The sequence below is a fragment of the Sceloporus occidentalis genome, unplaced genomic scaffold (genome assembly GCF_023333645.1).
Source record: "Sceloporus occidentalis isolate IW3139 unplaced genomic scaffold, rSceOcc1.0.p SCAF_8, whole genome shotgun sequence".
Classification (NCBI taxonomy): domain Eukaryota; kingdom Metazoa; phylum Chordata; class Lepidosauria; order Squamata; family Phrynosomatidae; genus Sceloporus; species Sceloporus occidentalis.
Genome location: NW_028316988.1, coordinates 1,243,292 through 1,266,022, shown reverse-complemented (window position 1 = coordinate 1,266,022; position 22,731 = coordinate 1,243,292). Strand labels below are relative to the sequence as shown.

Sequence of the window (22,731 nt, the reverse complement as noted above, 5' to 3'; positions counted from 1 at the left end):
CAACAAAATTGGCCAAAATGGGAATGCCTCTGCTTAGGATTTAATAGGGGACGTAAGTCTGTGCTTATGGATTTCAGAACTGAACATCTGTATCCAGCAAGGGGCCTCCATGACTTTACTATGTAGGGGAGCCAGCAAATGACCATTGCACATCATGACTAATGTGCATTGGGGCCAATGTGAAATGGGCATCAATGTCTATTGGGACTGACATCACTCCTGCATATCAGGATTGATGCCCAATCGGTGCCAGTGCACACTGAGTACTTCCGATGCCATCTGGACAATGGTTAAGGAATGCCGACGTGCATCGGCAGACCTCGATGTGTATTGGGACACTAACCAGGGAGTGCCAATGTACATTGCTAGAACCCAGAACTCTTGCTGGTACCCAGATAGCATCCTTCCTTTGTTTGGTTGCATCAAGTTGAGCATAAAGTTAAGCAACGTAATATAGAACTGCATCCTATATCTGTAGCGCTGAATCTTCTCATACTATTCCACTGGTCTCTCTTGGAAGCAACGTTGCCGTATCAATCAAGAGGCGCACACCTGTCAGGTTGGCATCTGGAACTAAATGGAAACACTTGCTGGTTGGCGACCTTCCACCTCCTGCCCTCTCAACCCCGTTTCCCAGACTGGCGGTGTTTCCTCTCCGGCTCTTTGACAACAGGGATCTTGTACCTTGGGATCGTGGGTGATGCGCGCACCAGCCAGGGAAGGTAAACCAAAGGGCAAGAGGATGGGAAGAAGGGAAGGGCAAGGCAGGTCAAGATGAGAGAGGAAGTGGAACTTGGCATTGCCCAAAGTCAACTGTTGAGCTTCATGGTCCGCAGGGCGGATGAAGGGACTTGAATCTGGATCCCAATGCCCTTACTACTATACAACACCCCCTAAGCCCACCTCCAGGCAAAGAACATGAAAATAGTGACAGTCAATTGGAGGCAATGAAAGTGGGCACCCTGAAGAAGCTGGGCACTCACTAGCTTTTGGGGTTGCCCCCACTCCTGTGACTTTTGAGTGTGGACCTCAAAGGTGAGGAAGAACATCCTGATGGTGTTTGACCATGGAAGACATTGCCTTGGAATATTATTGGAGTCTCCTTCTTTGGAGGCTTTTAAGCAGAGGCTGGATGGCCATGTGTTAGGAGTGCTTGGATTGCGTCTTCCTGCATGGCAGTAGGATGGTCTAGATTGCTTTTGGGGTCTCTTCTAACTCTACCGTTCTATGTATTCCTGCATGGCAAAAGAGGGTTGGATTGGATGGGTCTCTTCCGACTCTATGACCTCAGCAACTGTGCTCAGCTGCACATGGAAATCGCTCATTAAACCTCCGCCGACCCTTGCCAAGTGCATGGTTAAACAAAAAGAAATGCCACATGCCCATCCTTGGAAAAGCCATAGCAAGACGGTCTCCCCAATATAGGCCAAACATAAACACGCCACCATCCAAGGTACGTCATCCCACCCCCCCCAAAAGCTCCTTGACCCAAACAAAGGAATGAAAAGCCCCTGTCCCCCTTCTCCCCCCACGAAGAAATACCTTTCCCTGCCCCCTTTAATTCTCTGCCCGGTTGTATCCCAGCCTCCTCTCCTTCCCATCCTCCCCCCTTTTCTAAAAATGCAGAAACACTCATTCGCCTCCTGAGCTCCTCTTGCCGGCCGTATCAGCTGGAGGAGGCTTAGAGCCTCGTCTCTTTGGATTTAGACTGAAATTTTGATTTTCTGCCGCGCTCAGATAATGTGGAAATCCCGTTCCCCGATATTTCCCGTTTATCAGTGAAGTGCAGTGCGGTTCGGGAAAGGGAGGGCTGAGCGCGTGCGGTGAGAAAGGGATATATATATATATATATATATATATATATATATATGTATGTGTATGTGAATGTGTCTATGTACATTCTCCGCTCTCCTCTCCATTCTACCTTAGTGTCTCAATTTCCACCTTCTTTTTGGCATTTCATTCCCCTTCCACCAGATATCTGTCCCAAAAGATAATGGAATTCCACTTCAGAAAATCTGATATAAAATAAATAATGTCTATTCCTAGGGAAGGGTGTTTCTTTCTCTCTCTGTGAAAGTATCTGATGACAACAACAACAACAACAACATAGTCAGATGTTGCAATGGTGTGTTTGGAATCGATCCCAGAGCTCTTATCACCAACTGATGTAACTGAGATAACACCACCACTGCCAATATTAGCAACAACAACATAATCAAGTGTTTTACTAGGAGCAATTCTTCTCTGGATAAACCTAGAGCATCTATCTGGTGCTGTTGTTTAGAATTGATCCTGTTGTTGAGAACTATTATCACTGTTATCTTCTTGGAGAAACTAACATAACAACAACAACAACAGTGATAGGTTCCTTGGGATCAGTTCCAAGCAGATTGATGAATACTATGATTCCAGAGCTGCTAAGTACCACAGTAATAATGCTATGATCCTAGAGTTGCTAGGTGCCACAATAGCAATGCCATGGTTACAGAGGTGCTAGGTACTACAACAAGAATGCTACAGTTCCAGAGGTGCTAAGTACCACAATAATAAGGCTTTGGTAACACGGGTGCTAGGCACTACAATAATAATGCTGTGACTCCAGAGGTGCTAGGTACCACAATAATAATGCTTTGGTAACACAGGTGCTAGGCACTACAGTAATAATGCGGTGACCCCAGAGATGCTAGGTACCACAATAATAATGCTATGCCTCCAGAGATGCTAGATGCCACAGCAATAATGCTGAGGTTGCAGAGGTGCTAGATACCACAATATGTATATTGGGGTGTTTACCATCCTGTCTTGTTGTGTAGTGGGGTACTCTGCAACCTCAGCATTATTGTTGTGGCATCTAGCATCTCTGGAGCCATAGCATTATTACTGTGGTACCTAGCACCTCTGGAGTCACAGCATTAATATTGTAGTGCCTAGCACCTGTGTTAGCAAAACATTATTATTGAGGTACCTAGCACCTCTGGAACTGTAGCATAACTGTGTAAGATGCACCGATACACAACACACTGTCCTCTGGGACAAATGGTGCAATATTTCCAAAGATATGGCTACAGTTGTGCCCCACACTTGAAAATACAAATGTTGCACTAGGGCACAATTCAATGCAATTGTGTGTCACTTGCAAGTGAGAGCCAGTATTTTGTAGAGTGTTGGACTAGGATATGAAGAGACCAGGGTTCGAATCCTCATTTGGCCATGGAAACCCAAAGGGTAACCTTGGTCAACGGAGGGTCCTTAGCCTCCTTAACCAAACTCAACCACAGTCACATTTTTATGTGACGTTTTATGGCCACGTTTTGTGGTTTTGGCATGGCCTGAGATTCTCTCTTCCATTGACTCTCCCCGTTTTTTGTGCTTTCCGCCTGCTTTTCGTTCCATGTTCAAGTGCTTGGAATCCAATTTCCTCCGGATATTAGGGAATGGCTTTTATCTAGCCTCAGCCTCAGAGTTGGAGGCGGTGGGCTGGATATATCTTCAAATAAGCAAATGTCCCCAAGATAGGATAAAAGATCAATAGGTCTCAGCTGAATCTGAGCAGGCAAATGTTTTCGGTTCCCCCACCAAAGCAAGTAAACAGGAAAATAAAATGCACACGAAAAGGCGCACACACCATGGCTGTCTTAACTAGAGTAGACCCAGTCCATCAATGGTTGAAAGGTGAGTTTTTAACACCTGTGCAAATCCCATTGATTCAATATATCTGTTCCTGTGCATTTTTGTATACAGCTTCACCCAATGGCTATGCTTTTGTTTGCACCCACATTGCACTATTGTCATATGCACAGTCTATGTTGCAGTCATATGCAGTCATATGTTGCAGTCTAACACCAGTCATGAATCCATCCTAAGGAATCCTGGGATTTGTAGTTTGCTGAGGCCCTGGCATGCTTTGGCAGAAAAGGCTAAAGGCTTTGCAAAACTAGAAGTGACAGGATCCCATAGGATGGAGCTATGGCACTTAAAGTGGTGTCAGATGGCATTATTGCAACTGGACAGATGCACCCTAAAGTAGCATTTCCATGCCCAAACTGAGTAGTATTTCCTAGCTTAACCAGGCAGCAGCTGCTGTGAGCCACAGAGGTCTGTTCTCTTGTCAACCAGAAACCAATGTTTCCATTCCTTTCCCTCCAGTGATCTTTTGTGGGGCAACCAGATGCAAGATCCTTGTTGCAATTCCTCCCTGCACCAGAGATGGTGGAAATGTCAGTACTCTGCACCCTGACAGACGGGAGAACAGATCTCCATCGCTTGCGGTGGCTGCTGCCCAAAAAGGGAGGATTGTGCGATTTCTGTGATTGTGGTAATAGAGCCATGATTGCATAAATGTAGGGACTCTGAATACAAAGCAGTTACGGATGCGTAAATCTAGGTTACCTACTCTGTAACTGTGAAAAGCATTTCCAGTTGCGTGTACCTCCTTTCCGAACCTCCCAACTGTTGATGTTGTGTGCCTTCAAGTCATTTCCAACTTGGAATCATAGAGTTGGAAGAGAGCGCAAGGGCCATCCAGTCCAACCCCAATGTACCATGCAGGAACTCTCAATCAAAGCATCCCCATTGACAGATGGCCATCCAGCCTCTGTTAAAAGACCTTTAAAGAAGACTCCACCATTCTCCAAAGGAGTGTGTTCCACTCCTAAGTGACCCTAAGGTGGTTTTCTGGGTACATTTCTTCCAAGAGGGTTTGCCGTGGCTACCCTCTGAGGCTGAGAAAGTGTGACTCACCCATAGTCACCCAATGGGTTTCCATGGCTGTGCCATGATTCGAACCTTGGTCTCCGGAGTCCTAGTCCAACGCTCATAACCCACTATGCTGCCCCCTACCATGCTTCTGGATGGCACAACACTAATTTTGCAAAGGGCGACGGACAGATTTGCACTCGGGGCTGACCATATTTTTTGAGTTCAACACTTGAGGTTCTTGATAGTCCTAGAAAAGATGGTGGGGAAAAAGGAGAAGTGCATGCTCCCATTCGCCGTGGCCACGCTCGGCAAAAAGGCCGCACGCCGCGAATCGGAGATTGCGTCTGGCAGGCAAACGTCCCGCCTGTCCAAATCATAAAGGACTTGTAATAATTAACGGGTCTATAAACGAATTGGCCACTGCACGATTTTCTTTTTGCACTCATTTGTTCTTTCTTGTTCCCTCTTCCCTCGCTCAAACTTCCCTTTTCAGCGCAGGCATTTCCCTGTGGATAGGGCCAAGGATAATAACATAAAGACCATCTTGGCCACCTGCAAATTCAGCAGGTCTTTTATTATTATTATTTTTTATTATTACTCCCCCTTTTCCACCTCTTTTTAGAAAGATAATTAAACCGGCGCTGGGCTAACGGGTGGCATCCGACACAGCGCATTAGTGGGGAGAAAGCGGCCGAGGGAGGAAAGCGGTGGCATCGGTGGGATATATATTTTTTTGAAAGAAAGGAAAAGAAAAGGAGGGAAGGAGGGAGGCAGGTGAGAGGAGGAAGAGACTCGAGGCAGGGCTGCTGTTGCTGCTGTCGTCGCCGTCGTCATCTTTTAATTTTTATTTTTTGGCAGCAGGGGTTGGAAAGCGGCGGTTTAAATGTCTCTGCTTCTTATAGCAATGGAAGAGAGGTATTTTAATATATTTTTTTATATAAAAGGAAGAAAAGGATTGGTGGGGGTTTAGGGAAGGGGGGAAGAGGGGGAAAAATACCCACCCAAGACACACTGCGTTTTCTTATCACATGGAGACAGTTGTCAGGAATCACTTTGACTGACTCGTTTTGTCTCCGTGGGTTTTTCTTCCTCCCTTCCTTCTCCCTCCCCATCCACCCGACCGCCGATGCCGTCAAGAGGGCCTCAGGACATGGATCAAAGGAGAGGCGCCGAACGCTCGCGTTGAAACTTCTGATCCCTTTCTCGGTAGAGATGCGCCCGAGTGGCAGGCAGACAGCTCTCCGCGACATCAAATGGAGGGGAGAGGAAGGGAAGGAGAGAGAGCGAGAGAGGAGAAAGGGAAGGGGAAAAAAGCGTGGTGGAGGAGAGGAAGGATGGGAGGAAGGCGCGCGGAGTCTGCCATCTGGGATCCCAAAGGCCACTTAGTCCAACCCTGTGAAGCCTCAATGAAAGCACTCCTGACCTCCCCCAATAAAGGAGACTCCACTGCCCTTCATCCATTTATTTTACTGCAGCTGCATCCGTGCCGCAGAAATAATCCAGTTTGACGTCGCTTTAACCGCCACGACTCACGACTATGGAATTCTAGGAGTTGTCACTGGTTGTGGCACCAAGACCTTATGATAGATTTGCCTTATGGTCACCCCAAGTCCTTTCTTGGCAAGGTTTGTTCAGAGTCAGTTTTGACCTTCACAACCATGAGAGGAACAGAGCCCAGTTGATGGCAGCAGCTGCTTCCTATTGCATGGCGACTGAGGTGCAGTTGATCTGATTCCATAACTATGGTTGGTTTCGCATTCATAACTCTGCTCCAGGCATTTGCTTGCCCTCTCTGATATACATACAGCCAAGAGAGTGGTTTCCTCCTAGATCCCATGCACGCACCCAATGGTTTAATGGTCTTTCATTCCCACCCCTGAAGATTCTGGAAACCATAGACTGGAGTGGAGTTCCACTTGTGGTGCTGTTGTGCATGGATGTGCAATATGCATGGATGTGCTTTGTGCCTGAATGCTCATTCTGCAGGTAATGGCACATCCATGCACAGGTGCACACAGATGTGCACTGCACCTGTACATTGACACACAATATGGTGTCGCAATTCAAGGCTGCACAACTGGAATGCAATTCTATGAGCAGAAAGATACACTCCAGCCAAGAGTCTGCATCAAGGAGATGGAGCATGAATTATGCCTCAGTTGTGCTGTGCCATCTTGTTACAGAATTACGGCATTGCACAACCCATGTTCATGAATGTGAAGCCATACACAACCATGCTCTCATTTCAAAGGGTCAAAGAACTTGGCAATGTGCACAGTATGCAATGCAATGGAAACGTGTAACTGCTTTTCTAACCTCCAACTGAATGTGGCCTTCACTCATTGACCCAAATGCCCCACCTGTTTGCAGAAGCGAATGTATGCATGCATAAGACAATGAGAACACGCCAGATACATTGATGTGTCTTAAGTGTAGGATCTTGCCATAATTAAGGACTTGGGAACTAAGCCTTATGAGGAATGAGAAGGGATGAGTAGAGTAGGTTCAGCAAGGAGAAGAGAAGATGGAGAGGTGACATGATGGCCATCTTTAAGTATCTCAAGGCACGACATGGAGAAGATAGAGCCAGCTTGTTTTCCGCAGCTCCAGAGACCTGAACACAAACCCATGGATTCCAATGACAAGAAAAGAGATTCCACCTAAACATTAAGGACTGTAAGAGCTGTTCAATAGTGGGATGGACTGCTTTGGAGGGTGATAGACCTCCAAATGGAGGTCTTCAAGCAGACATTGGATGGGCAACCTTCAGGAGTGCTTGAGTTGCATGTTCCCACATGGAAAGGAGTTGCACAGGATGGCCCTGGAGGCCTCATCCAGCTCTACATTTCTCTGACCTTAATTCTGTATTTCTGTACTGTATTTCTTTTGCATATTTTCAAGCCAAAGATGGTTGAATCCATGGATAAAGAATCTGTGGATATGGAGGACCAAATCTATTTCTAATGCATATTTTCAATCTGTGGATGGTTGAATCTGTGGATGACGGATCCGTGGATACAGAGGGCCGACTATTATTCCTAGCCTGCAAATTGTGAGATAATGTCGGGACCAGGATCACATCATGGGTGCGACAAGTAGTCCTTGTTGTCGGACTGCGGTTGTCTCTGTGTCCCTGCAGGCCGGACCCCGGGGCCTTTTTGCACTTTTGCAGTCCAGCCCAGCTGCTAATTGGTCTGGAGACTCCGCATCCCTTGAAATCGGAGAGGGGTTGGTGGGGGGCGTTTGGATTATTTCCCTTTGTCCGATTCCCAGGAGCCGTGGGTGTCTTCTGGCCCCCCGTTTTGCTGCTTAGGCGAGATTAGATCATCCACTTCGCCGTTTCTCCAGGCATCCCTCCTCCGCCTCCCTTCTCTCCTATCTCCCCTGAGTCCTTCATGATCCCCTTTCAGGTCCTCATTGACTGCAAGGAGATCCCCCTTCATTTCCCCAAACCCTGATAAGCTTAAAGACCCCGGCTTATCATCGCGGCTCCGGCTGTCCCCACCTTTGATCAATTTACTCATTTGCGGCCTGTGGACCCCGGCAAGAGGGCTGATCTTGTGCCTCATGCCAAGAAGCGCATTGTCCTTGCGCGGGGGTTGCGTAATGGGGAGACGAGGGCGTTGTTGTTCATTTCTCCTTCCATTGCAAGACCCCAAGAGACCCCTATTGTCACCGTCCTTCGTGGTTAGCTTTTGCTAGTTTTAGGTTCGCCATGGCACTCTCGCAAAGACCATGAGGCATTGGCTAATAATAATAATACTCTGTTGTCGTGGTTGTCATGTGCCTTCAAGTCATTTCTGACTTATGGCAACCCTAAGGCAACCTTATCATGGGGTTTTCCTGGCAAGGGTTGTTGCAAAAGTTGGCACTATGTCTTCCCTGGTCTGGATACTAGGCTCTTGTTAGTGCAGCCCACAATTGCATTGCTTTATTTTCTGTTGTTGCACACTTCCATAAGTTTCCGACTTATGGTGACCCTAAGGCAAACCTATCCTGGGGTTTTCTTGGCCAGGTTTGTTCAAAGGAGGTTTGCCATGGCCTTCCCTGAGGCTGACTTGCCCAGTGTCACCCAATAGGTTTCCATGGCCGAGCCGGGAATCTAACCCTGGTCTCATCGTCATCATCCTCAATGTCATCCTCACCATCCTCCTCACCCCATCATCATGTTGATTTATATGAACATGTAAATGCATTTATAAAGGCATTTATGACTGCAGTGCAAGCTGCATCTACACTGCAGAATTAATGCAATTTGACACCGCTTTAACTGCCACGGCTCTATGCTATGGGTTAAACTATATATAGCTTTACTCAGTCTTTAGTCTTCTGCACCAGAGAACTCTGATCCCCCCAACGAACCACCAATCCCAGGATTCCACACCATGGAGCTGTGGCAGTTAAAGTAATATCAAATTCCATTAATTCTACAGCCAGAGAAAGCCTTAGGAGAGGTTTGCCATAGAAACCAATGTCAGAGCCCAGGAGACCTGGGTTCAATTTCCTCCTCAACCCAAAAAACGGTCTGGAAGAACTTGGGCAAGCCATGCTTTCTCATCAGTCTCCGGTGATGGCAACAGCAATCCTTCTCTGAATAAACCTAATATAGGGTCACCATAAATCATCATTGACTGGAAGAGGGGAGCTGACATGGCCCCATGTTCCAGTGGTTTCACTCCATGTTTAAGTGGTTCAGGTGCTGGAGTAGAACTCCAGGAGACCTAGTACCCTCTTCACTTCCCCAACAAACTGCACATCCCAGGGTTCCCTAGCATGGATCCATGGCCATTAAAGCGGTATCGAACTGCTTTAACTCTGCAGTATGGACCCAAGCGTATGTCTCCATCCCAGGCCCTTTGCAATCAATCCCATTCCTGGCCCCTTTCTCCACCAACATGTTGCCTTCTCCTCTCCTCCCAATTTTCAGATTTTTTTTTTTTTTTGGGGGGGGGGGTTAGTGCCGCAGCATCTTTGCAAAACCCTCTGAATTCCAGAGGTCGCCTGGCATCGCTCCTCGCTTTCCTCTCCCTGGCATTAATTGCTAATCTTTCATTTTCTCTCCCTCTATCTGGGCTGCCCCAAGATGTCTCTCAAGCTCCCTTATTAATCACATAAAGGAGAAAAATTGGTTTTCCCCCCTCTCCTCCCTACGCTGCAATTCTCCACCATCTCCCTTGGCCAACTCAGGCGGGCATCGTGGTTGCTCCGAAACACCCTGGCAGGGAAAAGAAAGAACGAGAGAGGGGCCAAGAGGAGGAGAGGCACTCTTTGAGTCTCCAACAAGGATTTGAGGACTTTGCAGGGCTAAGAATAATACACTCTGTCCTCCGTATCCATGGACCCTTCATCCACGGACTCAACCATCCACGGCTTGAAAAGATGCAAAAGAAACACATTTGGCCTTCCATATCCAAGGGTTCTTTATCCATGGATCCAAACATGTATGCAAAAGCCATGCAGTTGACCCTCCGCATCCACAGACACTTTATCCATGGATCCAAAGACTCAAAAGAAATATATTTGGCCCTCTATATCCATGGATTCTTTATTCGTGGATTCAACCATCCTTGGCTTGAAAATATGCAAACCTTGATCTTGCAGTTTTATACTGCACCTTTGGAGTATACCATTGTGTTTAATGAGACTTGAGCATCCATGGATTTTGGTATTCACTGTCCTGGAACCGGAGTAAAACCAAGGACCCATTGGATTTTATTAATGTATTCATCGGTTGTTTTGCAATGCACTTGTGTGCCAGTTTGTTTTGCAAAACCTCCACGCTTTTGCATCAGGGTAAAAACACGTCTGTGAAATGATATGCAAAGTGGTATAAAAGAAGAATAAAACCATGGTTATTGCCAGGGGATTTTGGACTTTCTTTGCCTTCTCTTCAGGCCTGGTTTCCTACAGTCTTCAAAACCTAAATCACAGGTCCTACTCTTGTGAGCTCTTCTGGTTGCATTGCCAAGGCTTAGAGAGATAGCTATGGGAAATTAGGATCCATTGGGGAAAGAGACTCTTCAGATCTTAGGGTTGTTGTTGCGTTCCTTTAAGTTGTTTCCCAGTTATGCCAACCGTATCATGGGGTTTTCTTGGCAAGTTTCTTCCAAGGCAGGTTTGCCATGGTCATCCTCTGAGGCTGAGAGAGTGTAACTTGCCCAAGGCAACCCTTTGGGTTTACATGGACGAGCGGGGATTCGAATCCAAGAGTCATAGTCCAAAATGCTCAAACCAAGAGGGTCCAAGTCTGGGCGCCGCAGCTTAAGGAGGACATGGAGGAGTTGGATTTGCAAAATGTTTGCAAAACATGTTCTATGCGGATCAGTTGGGAATCCCTTCTCCTTTCCCCCCAGCGCTAAAAATCCTCCCGGGAGGCCTAACTTGGGAAGATAATATTATTTTCTCCATCGCTTTTCACACGAAGCGGAGGAGAGGGAAGAAAAGTCAAGCTGGTCCTGGCCTCTCCGTTTCATTGACAGGAGCAGATGGCTTGGGAAGGAGGGGAACGGGTTCAAAGAAGGGAGGGAAAAAGGAGGAGGAAAGGAACGTTTATAGGAAAGAAACACCAGCTTGGTGGGATTGCGTAGGTTAAAAGTTGACGGAGAACTTGCATTTGATACCGAGGGGCTGATCTCACCAAAAGGATCTTTTTAAGACGGCTGGGTTTTCTGAAATTTAACTTGAGCAAGGAAAACGCAGATTCCTAATTCGCCTTCCAGAAAGTCATTTCAAAAGTGCGACTTCAGGAACAAGTGAGGTTTTGAGAGGCAAGACCCTGCATCGCTCTTCTAAAACCTTTTCCAGAAACGCTTCTCTCAATTACAATCGCACCTTGCAAACGCAACATTTGCACTGCTGCATTTGCACTGCTGCATTAATGCGGCTTGATGCTGTTTTAACTGCCGTGGTGCCTTCTATGGGATCATGGGATTTGTAGCATCTTGGAGCAGCAATGCTCTCTGATAGCGAAGGGGAAATATCTCACCAAACTACACATCCCAGGATCCCACAGCATTGAGCCGTGGCAGTTAAAGTGGTGCAAAGTTACCAGAGCTACTCGACGATAAGTCAAGCTCGTATATAAGTCGAGGGCAGGTTTTGGGTCCAAAATTATGGACCCATGGATAAGTTGAAGGTAAAACTTATGGACATATAGTAAAGGATGTAAAGGATGAAGTAAAGGAAAACTATAACTGTTAGTGCATATACTAAAGGCTGGATGGATGAGAGAGTAGAAGGGGGTCAGTGCTTCCAGGGCAGATTAAACTCTTGCCTTTCACCATGCGTTAAATACAGTACTTACATTGACCTGTGGATAAATCGACTTGGGTTATTTGGGTCAGTTTTTAAACCTACATTTCCAGATGTATACATGAGTATATATAGTAAAGTATTTTTGCAGTGCAGAAATAGACTGGCTCCAAATCAGCTGAATCATGTCTATGGGAAAACCCACGCTTTCCCATAGGCCAGTGGTCAATGCATACATACATATAGACATATAGATGCTTTGACATCAGTGGCCTGTGGTGCTGCATGGACATCATTGTTGCCCGCAAAGGCGCCAATGGTACCCGGTGGGTTCTTTTTAGGCCTTGCGACACTGTTTCGCCGCCCCTTAAATAACTAAATTAAGTCTCCCTTGCCCAGCAGTTTCATCAGGTGTACCTCTCCATTGCATGCGCAACCCTTCTGAGGTGTTACCCGGTGCTATGTGCACCCGCCACATTGCTCCAGTCTACAAACGCAAGCCATTTTTGCAAGCTATGTGTTAAAGCATCCAGATATAGTATCCAAGGCCAGGGAGGATAGGAGATGTAGTCTGGAGGGAGGTGTGATAACCAGTATGCAGATCACATCTTGGTCCATGGCTGTCACGCAGCTATCGCAGAGAGTGCCACTGCGGCCGGCTCATTTTCCTGACATGTTCGGCTTCTGTCTCATTCCTCGCTCGCTCGCCGGCTCGCTTTTGTCCAAGTGTCTGTGAGTATAATAAGCATTTAAAATGAAGGCTGGTGTGTGTGTAGTGTGTGTGTAGGAAAAAGGAGGGAGAGAGATTTGGGGAGGGAGGGTTAAATAGCAAAGAATTAGGGGGAGAGAAAAAAAGATCAGATGCAAATCACTAGTGGAAAGGAAAATTATGTGCAATTACCCAAGAAAACTGGGCAGTTCTGCCCACCCGAGCCAACAAGATCTCATTAATAAGCAGAAAATAAGATTGAAATGGTGTGTAAAAGAGCTGGAAAAATGAATTTGAATGCTGCATTTGTCCACAATTACCCCCGCGTTCACACATATTTTATTGCAATTTTTTTTGTTATATTATTATTCTTAATCTTTCCATCCCTCAAAGCAGATTGGGAACATCCTGGCATTACGGTTGCACAGGGAGAAGTATTACGGATTTCCCCTTTTCTCCCCCTGAAAGGGAGACTCTGCCCGCTCTATCAAATGTGCAAAAGGGCCGGGCGGGCGAGGATCAGGATTCATTGCGCCGGCTTATCGCCGTGTAGGAACAAGTTCTTACGCGGGGGGAAACGGCCTGACCTTCGGATGTCTGGCGGGCCGCACGCCTTCTTCCCTCTCCCATAGAAAGGAACACAGGCAGCAGGATTATAATAATGCAGTTCGGCACCGCTTTGGCGGCCCTAGCGCCATCCTGGGATCTGTAGTTTGGAGACTACAAGTCGTGCCAAGGGACCGTCTAGGCCAGCGAGTGGCAGCGGCAGCTTTACAAGGGCTTTACAAACAGGGGGACCTTCTTGCAACTTTACATGGAAGTGGTGGGGATTTGAACCTGGGACCTTTACCGTCATGATATATGGCCTTCTGCAAAGTAGTTGTAGGTATCTCTTTAATTTGTACCCTTTTTGCAAAGTAACTTTATCTATCTGTTTCTTGAATTTACATCCCTTTTGCAAAGTAATCTTATCTATCTCTTTCTTGAATTAATGTTGTTGTACTTTGGAAATACTGAGAGAAGATACGACTCAATGGAAAAGATGATAGCTACTGTATAAGAGTTGAAGACAGTCGGAAAAAGGTGGATTGTCTCCATCAAGGAAGTCTTGGCTGCCCTGAGCTTGCAAGACTTGCAAGACCTGATTTCTTGGAGATCTCTCCTTCCCAGAGTTGTAATAAGTCGAAGCTAATTGGACGGCACATAACAGCAATGGTCTAAGATCCTAAAGAGTTGGATGCAATCCCATGACAATATGTACTAACATGCACCCATATAATGATCACCTTTAGGTCAGAGATGACAAGATCTTTTGGGATCTGTCAAAGGACGGCATGGAAAATCTGAGCATGAGCATTTCCACATGTCTATGTTACAAGAAGATTGTCACCTTCAATCGTAGAATCATAGAGTTGGAAGGACCATCACATTGAACCCCAATAATGTGGCCCTTAATGCAAAGGCAGAGTAGTTCAGTGATACAGAGGAACAAGAATACAGAGATATGAAATGCACTGGCATCTTGGAATCATTTGCGATTATAGCTGCCACATGCATCGCTTGGGTGGTAAATCCGCTCTGCATTTTTTGTCTGAACTTCCAAGGAGATTGCCACGGTGCCATTTTGGGAACATAGGGTTCAGTACCATAGAAAACCCCTTTAAATGCATGGATTCACCCCTGACATGGTCATTACCAAGACCATGGTTACAACACAGAATAGCCATAACCAGGAATCATAGTCAAAAAGACATACAAACATATGGCAAGCACAGGAGGGACATCATGGAGTCAAAAGATGGAAACAGCCCATTCCATACATCTGTATTTTTCTTAGAGGTCCATGGAACAAAGCAGCAACTATTGTAGTCTACTCAATATGTGCATTATTATTCCTTCTATTGACACAATTTGCAACACAATTGCTCCCCCAAATGCAAAAAGTCACTCAAAAGCAATCCACCAATCCATTGGTCCCTTGATCCATCCATCCGTCCGTCCGTCCGTCTATCTATCTATCCAGCCGTCTATCCATCCATCCACTCACCCATCCACTCACCCATCCACCCACCCACCCATCCACTCATCCATCCATCCATCCATCCATCCATCCATCCATCCATCCATCCATCCATCCATCTTGCCATCTCGTTCTCCTGAATCTACATCTCTATTTCAGAGTGTTGGATCACTTTCAGACATCCAGGTTTCCCATGGCTGCCAACCACAGACTCCCTTGGAAATTTAACTTTTAGAGGGTCTTTCCATTTCCCACTGGGTTGCCTAAACCAGAGCAGATGGGTCTTTAAAACAAGGGTGAGCAACCTACCTGTGGAGAGAGGCCATTGCTGACAGGGTTCATGTGGTTTGCTGGAGCCGCCGGATTCATGAAGCTCTCAGAGTAGCTGGAGAAGCTGTGCCGGGCCCCGTAAGCCGAGGTTGAATCAGCCGCGGCAGCTGCAAGCCCTCCCTGGTGCATGGTGGAGGGTGGCAATGGCTGGGGCCTGTGCACAGTGCTTCCTCCATCTGTGGGAACAAAGAACGACCAGCTAAAACAATGTCCATCCAGCGGTTGCTCCATTCCAGGGACCCAATGTAGAGTTGTGGTTTGAGTGTCATGGAACCCCACTAGGTGACCCTTGGGCAAACCATACAGTTGGCCCTCCATATCCACGGATTCATTATCCGTGGATTCAACCATCCATACCTTGAAAATACTTACATTTTCCATTTTATATAAGGGTCGCTATTTTATTATGCCATGGTATTGCATGGGATCCATGGATTTGGGTATCTACGGGGTCCTGGAACCAAGCTCTAGTGGATACCAAGGGTCCACTGTTTTCTTCCAGCCTTAGAGGGAGGAGGACAATCCCCTGAAGACATCTGGTCAAGAAAACCAGATTGGTCACCGTTTGATCACCAAAGGTCAGAGCTGGCTTATGGACCAACGCAACGCAACTGTGGGTCTGTCCTGTGAATTATGAGAAGGCAGTTCTAGAATCATAGAACCTTAGAAGTGACCAAAGGCCATCTAATCCAACTTTTTGCCATGGGCGAATCCATGGCTAAAGTACTCCTGAGAGATGGACGCTCAGCCTCTCTTTAAGGACCTCCATCATCTTCCAAGGTTCTTCCCACTAAGAAGTTCTTCCTAATGTTTAGGAGGGTTGTCTCATCTTGTGATTTGAACCCATTGGTTCATGTTTTACTCTTTGGAGCAGCTTCGTCACCTGCATTGCATCCCTTCAGACGTTCAAAGATGGCTCTCGTGTCGCTTCTCATGGACAACCCAACTTCCTCCGAGTCCCAAGCCCTGCTCTCCTCAGAAGCACATGCAGAAATTGGCTGCTTATAGTGCCTTATTTTACCTCTGGGAAACGAGAGGCATTATAGATATTGGACTACAACTCTCATCATCCTTCACCATCGGCTATGATGGCGGGGCCTGATGGGAGTTTCAGCCTTGAGCTGCCAAGGCTAAAATGAAATGACCCAGCAGGGCTTACTGAACACAAGTTGACCCTTCTTACACTGCTGAATAATAATAAATTGATAATAATAACATTTTATTTTTATCCCACCCCTCTCTGTATCACAACTGGGGTGGCTTACAAGATTACAGATATCGACCCTTGGCCATGATGCTTACAAGGACTCTAGAACCCATGTGCCTCAGGCCATACCCATATGTGAGCAAAACAGTGGCAAAAATGCAAGAAGCTATCAAAGAGAGAGAGAGAGAGAGAGAGAGAAAGAAACGGGAAACATTATACTGCGAATCAAGTATATTTTGCATTCACCTTGGGAAAGAGTGGTCGTTGGGTAGGTCGAATCTGGAAGCTGATACGGGGGCAAAGTTGGCATCCCAGTGGGTGGGAAACCCCCGGGCAGGAGATGGTTGAACGCTGCCAGTTGGTTGGCACCGGCCTGTTTGCGCCATCTTGCCCTTCGGTTGCTGAACCAGACCTAGAAGCGGGAGAGAGGAGAGAAGTTGTGAGTCCGCTGCCAAAGAGACCCTCCATCAACAACAGAACAATACACAGATTCACATGGAAATCACTCCTCTCAATCCAGGGTCACATTTCACTGGGTTTTCTTGGGCAAGGGATCTTCAGAGGTGCTTCCTCCCTCTGAAATAGAGCCGACAGCCATATTTGTCTCATATCCAAGGACTAACCAGGGCTGACCCTGCTTGGCTTCCAAGATCGGATGGGATCTGCTGCCTTTTAGGGTTATTTAGGAGACCAGGGTTCAAACCCTTGCTTGGCCACGGAAACCTTGGCGTGTCTTTGTCCAACCAAATCAAGTTGACTTCTGGAATGTTGTTTTTCTTTTATCCCAGAAAGGAAGGAAGGAAGGAAGGAAGGAAGGAAGGAAGGAAAGAAAGAAGGAAAAAGAAAGAAAGAAAGAAAGAAAGAAAGAAAGAAAGAAGAGAAATTCTGAGGGTTGCAATCCCGGTTCGAAGGGACGGGATGCACTGATGGAACGCTAGCTGAGAAATTAGTGGCTAAGCTTTTGAGACGGTTGAGAACACAGCTGCTGAGCTTTCCAGGCCTAAGAGAGAGGATTAAATTTCACAGTGATGTGTGTGTTTGTGTGTGTGTCAGAGAAAGAGAGAGAAATTGACCTCTCCCCAAGGACTGGGGTTGGAGAGAAACCCATCAAGTTGGGAATTCCACTGTGAGAAATCATCTGGATCGACGCAATGAGTCAGAACCAGAAGACAAAGGAGTAACAAGTAGCCAGGCATCATACTATCTACTTTTTTGGACTCCGGATGAATTTTTCACCCTCATTATCCAACCAGCTCTTGGGTCTTGACCTTCTGCTACAACGTTTGTGGATTTGCTTACTCAAAGAGTTGATTAACATGTTCTCTCTGGGAATCTCTAGGTTCTCTGGTGTGACTCTATGGTCAATGTCCGCCAGCAGACAGACACTGGAGGACATAGAGATTCCCTAGAGAGAACACTTCTCTAGGCATTTGTAGGTCCTCCAAGATCAATTCTATGAGCAACTTCCAGGAGATGTTGACCACAGAGTTGTACTGGAAGACCTAGAGATGCCTAGAGAGTTGGTCTCTCAGGTTAAAAAAGAATAGTTATTTATTTATGATTAGGATCTATTGAGAAATGGTGAGAAGGTTGACCATCAAGACGTTGGAAGCTGGATCAGATCCTTGGAAATCCATCTAGTCTACTATCATCAACTTCAACTTTAGGAAGGATTCTTTCCCAGCCTTGCCTTGCTCCGGATTTTAGCTCAAATTTCAAAGGAGTTATTCAAGGCGCTGATCCTATTTTCAGGGGATGGGTTCAGCTCTTTGCAAAACTCAATTCTGGATCAAAACCCAAAGGAGGTTGAACCCACCCTCTATAGACATGGAAGCCACCGCAAGTGATGTGTTTTAGATGGATCCTCCAAGATGCCGAACTCTATGCCAGCCTCAAATAGGTCCAGGATCTTGAGTAAAACCTGGAGTGGATTTACTGCCCCACTGGCCCAAAAGCCACCTGTCGCAGCATTTCTTAAGGATGATAGTTGTTTGGGAGACCCTCCTTCTGAGCATTTATTTTCTCCTTTGAGAACGAAAACCCAAAATTACTCCCAAAGCTCACACGCTTTTGTGTCGCGGCTCTATTTCGGTGGTGCCCCCTTCACAAAATGTCCTCTCCTGTCTCATGAAATAAAAAGTGGGGGAATATTTTGATGACAGCCAAATGCAAGCATTCAACCTCTTTATTTTCTCATTTTGTGCGCGTCTCGGAGAAGAAGAAGAAAAACAAACCCAAGGGAAGCTACACAATCTGTCCCCGCCAAATCCGTTCCAGCCACATTTCCCTCTTGCTCCGGCTCTGAAAGGCATCTCTCTTATGCTTATAAATCATTTTATTGGCGGTTAAAATATACCGGATTGAGCGTCAAGAGGGTAATGCAAGACCCACTTCAAAGGGAACCTGTTTTCGCTCCGGCGCAGTTAAGGTTTTATCAGCCACTAAAAGATTTCTCCTGCCGGGAGAGATCTAGTTACACATTATACAGACAAACACACACACACACAAATTAATCCCCCAGTGACAACCAGTCCCTTCGGACCTGCACCAGCAAGACCAGAAAGCAGGAGATGGACTGGAAGTCACTGGTTTCTTTGACGACTAGAAGGATATCCCACTTTCTAGGTTAATGGGGGCCTGATTCCCACTACCTTTTAAACTGGATCACAAATTGGTTCAAAGGATCCTGGTTCCTACTTGAACTGAATTGCTGAAATGATTCGGAGAGGGGGCACACACTAGACCCATTTAACCCACGTCTTTTTGACGCTGATTATTCCTCACGTTTTTCTGGATAAATCAATTCTGCGCAAGTGTGAACCAGATGCAGATCGGAATCGATTTAAATCTGCCCGTTGACCAGGTGGAGTGGGTCCATTTTGAACTGATTTGTTCATGAATGTGAACCACAAGTGGGTTATTTTAAAGGGGAAAAATACGATCGGGGCAAATGTAGTGTGAATCAATCCATCAATCTGGATTGCAAATCAAGTACCTCCTCCTCAAAGTACAAACCTCAGGGTCGCATAGGATGGAGCAGTGGCAGTGAAAGTGGGGTCAAAGTGTTGTAACTTTGTAGTGTGGACGCACCCCGGTTCTTCTACTGCCTATGCTGAACATCCTGACTTTATCCAGCGTCTAAATCTTTTCCCCTCCCTGCAATGCCTCCCACTTTTCAGACTCCAGCTTCTGCCATCTGCCAAGGAAGGAACAGATGGGAAAGTCCTCTTCGGATGAGCAGGCATAAATCATTAGCCGAGTCCTTGAAAAAACATTGCCCTCTCCTATGTCCAAACGAAAAACAAGTGGCCGAATGTGGGTTCGGATGTCTCACCTGCTTCCAGAAAACGTGGCCCAAGTGGTTCAATTAAAAAGATGACAACAAAATGCGGGGACTGAGAAGATATTTTAAAGCAAGGGTGGGCCATTGAGATGGAGACAGGGATGGTCCCCCTTTTCCCAGATCCTTTTTGTGGGACACACATCCCACAGCAAGCCCAAATACCTCCATTTACTGCTAGGCTACAGTCCCTCTCAAAATGGCACCAGGGAGTGACTTCCTGTCACTTGCGGTCGCCATTTTGAGAAGGACTGGAGTGGAAAAATGGAGGTATTTAGGAGTAGTATGTGGTTCTTGAGTGTGGTGAAGGTATGTGTGTGTATTTTCATGCATTTGCAGGGCTCTCTATTGTGGGGGTTTGTGTGTGAGTTGCAATCCCAATATTGCGGTTGCGCATCATAAATTATGTATTGCAGTTGTGCACTGTGTAGTGTGCACTGCACAATGGCTCCCACAATGTGCAATGTCGGCATGGGGCTTGTGTAGTATTGCTATGGTGCATGTCAACGTGTGACTATTTACACTACACTAAATGGGAGTGTTGCATTGAGGCCATTGTTGCATTTATTTTTGCAAAAAGCACTTTCTCTTAAATGCATCTCCCCTGCAATAGTTCTTCACTGATTCAGCACGCATTTGGAATAGTTCGTCAATAGCGAGAAACGTAGGAGGTGAAATCCCACCTTGATCCCAGCCAGAGCTGCACCCCTTGCAGCAAATGGGGCTTGTTAGTCACCACTTCTGCTAAGTCCCATAGATCTTATTTTCCTTGGGAAGAGCGATCGGTTTAGCCAGAGGTCTCCAACAGCTGCACCGAGGCCTCCCTCCTGGAAGGAAGCTGGAGCAAATTAGCCCAGCCCTGGGTCATCTCCCACAATTTGTCAGACAAGGAGAAAAGGAGGGGAGGTCAGGTGAAGGCAAACTGAAGACCCCCAGGGATCTCCCCTTGCCTTAATAAGGGCTCGGTACTGGTGGAAGATGGATGGCAGGGAAGGCAAGGTGGCTAAGTGGAAACAGGGGTGATGGAGACCCATCTTCCAGAGATTGGGGAGTCATTTCTGCATCTACACAAGCCTTCTTTGACCTGCCTTGTGTTGGGCTGTAAGTCCCCCACTACTGAAAAGATTGTCATACTGGCTGGAGAAGGTGTCCTACCACTGTCATACTGGATAGAGGAGATGTCCTAGCATTGTCATACTGGATAGGGAACATGTCCTACCATTATCACACTGAATGGAGAAGGTGTCCTACCATTATCGTATTGTCTGGAGAAGATATCCTACCATTGTCATACTGGATGGAGAAGGTGTCCTACCATTATCATACTGGATGGAGAAGATGTTCTACCAGTATCATACTGGATAGGGAAGATATCCTACCATTGTCATACTGGATGGAGAAGGTGTCCTACCGTTATCATATTGTCTGGAGAAGATATCCTAGAATTGCCATACTGGATGGAGAAAATGTCCTACCATTGTCATACCGGCTGGAGAAGATGTCCTACCATTGTCATATTAGATGGAGAAGGTGTCCTACCATTGTCATATTGGATGGAGAAAGTGTCCTACCATTGTCATATTGGATGGAGAAAGTGTCCTACCATTGTCATATTGGATGGAGAAGGTGTCCTACCACTGTCATATGTCACATTGTCACATGTCCTGTCTTCTCATGATATGGCTAAAGTACAACAGCCTTCATTTAACCATATTGGCTTCTAGGGTGTGTTCAAGCTTTGTTCTTGGACCCATTTATTTGTCTTTATAGCAGTCCGTTGTATCTGCAGAACTCTCCTCCAGCTCCACATCTCAATTGATTTGGTTCTTGTCCTACTCACTTTCTTCCCTGTCCAGCTTTCACAACCATAGGCAGAAAACTGGAAATACGATGGCATGGACCATCCTAATACTTAGTGTTCAATGAAGCATCTTTACACTTCATGATCTTATCCAGTTCCTTCATAGCTGCCCTTCCAAGTCCTCGTCTTCTGATTTTTTGACTGCGGTCTCTATATTGATTTATGACTTGAGCCAAGATATGGAAAATCTTCCAGCTATTCCAATGTCTTCATCACAGATGATGGAAAGATCACTGGTGCAAACTGCAAGGAAAGCAACCCTTGAATTAATGCTCACTGGACACAGCTGGAAGAGGCTTAACAAGATTGGCACAACTGTATCTTCATGCCCATGTTCCCAGCAAATTTGTCGTCCTTGGTGGGCTTAGAGGTTTCCTTCGCAGGGTGTGAAATTTATGGAACGATGCCTGGGGTGGTCGGTTGGCATCCTGGGCTGTCCTTTTTTGGCGAAAAGTCTCAGTATTGGACCAATTTCTCTTCACCGGATCTTCATCTCTCCTTCCTCTCTCCAGCAAATGGATGAAAAGTGACTTTAACTGGTGTTATGTGTTTTAAACTGTTGTGTGTTGTATTTTAATCTGTTGCTCCCTGCCTTGATCCATAAGGAGAGGTAGGTAGAGATCATCATCATCATCATCAACAACAACAACAACAACATATTCTCAGAAGTCCCCAGCTAGACCAGTGGGACAACCTTAAGTGCTGTAGCTCCATCCTACAAATCCTGGGATTTGATCTGCAAATTTGTAGACTTGGCCTACAAATCCTGGGATTTGTAGCCTTCTCTTCCAAACACTGTCGGCGTCTCTACAAACTACTAATCCCAGGATTCCACAGGACGGAGCTATGGCCGTTAAAGTGGTGCCAAACAGCATTATTTCTACAGTGCAGGTGCATGGTGTAGTAGTGGTTTGAGTGTTGGATTATGACTCTGGAGAACAGGGTTTGAATCCCCGCTCGGCCATGAAACCCAGTGGGTGATCCTGGGCAAGTGACACTCTCTCAGTTTCAGAAGATGGCGATGGCACCTGAAGAAACTTGCATGATAGGTTCGCCATAAATCAGAAACAATTTGAACGCATACAACAACAAGGTGAACTTTGGAATCTGAAGCTGTTCTGGGTTTTAGCTAGCTGCAAAGGTGGTCCTTCATAAACCAACATGGCTCTGTGGTTTGAGGTTGGATGATGACTCTGGAGACCAGGATTTGAATCCCTGTTTGGCTGTGGAAACCCAAATGAGGCTGCTGTACTTTGGCCACAAGGCAAGACTCACTAGAAAATATGATAATGCTAGGAAAGGTGAAGGTATG

General features: G+C 46.3%; 1 protein-coding gene across 2 annotated transcripts in view; it reads right to left on the bottom strand.

Annotated features, from left to right (window-relative positions):
* LOC149307610 (paired box protein Pax-7) overlaps window positions 1-22,731 on the bottom strand; it is a 105,697-nt gene that overhangs the window by 23,602 nt on the left and 59,364 nt on the right. For both annotated transcript variants that reach the window (XM_089536902.1, XM_089536903.1), the window contains exons 6-7: window positions 16,465-16,630; window positions 14,991-15,187 (exon numbers count right to left, since the gene is read on the bottom strand). In XM_089536902.1, coding sequence (XP_089393028.1) covers window positions 14,991-15,187; window positions 16,465-16,630 — 363 coding nt within the window. The remainder of the gene's footprint in view (window positions 1-14,990; window positions 15,188-16,464; window positions 16,631-22,731) is intronic.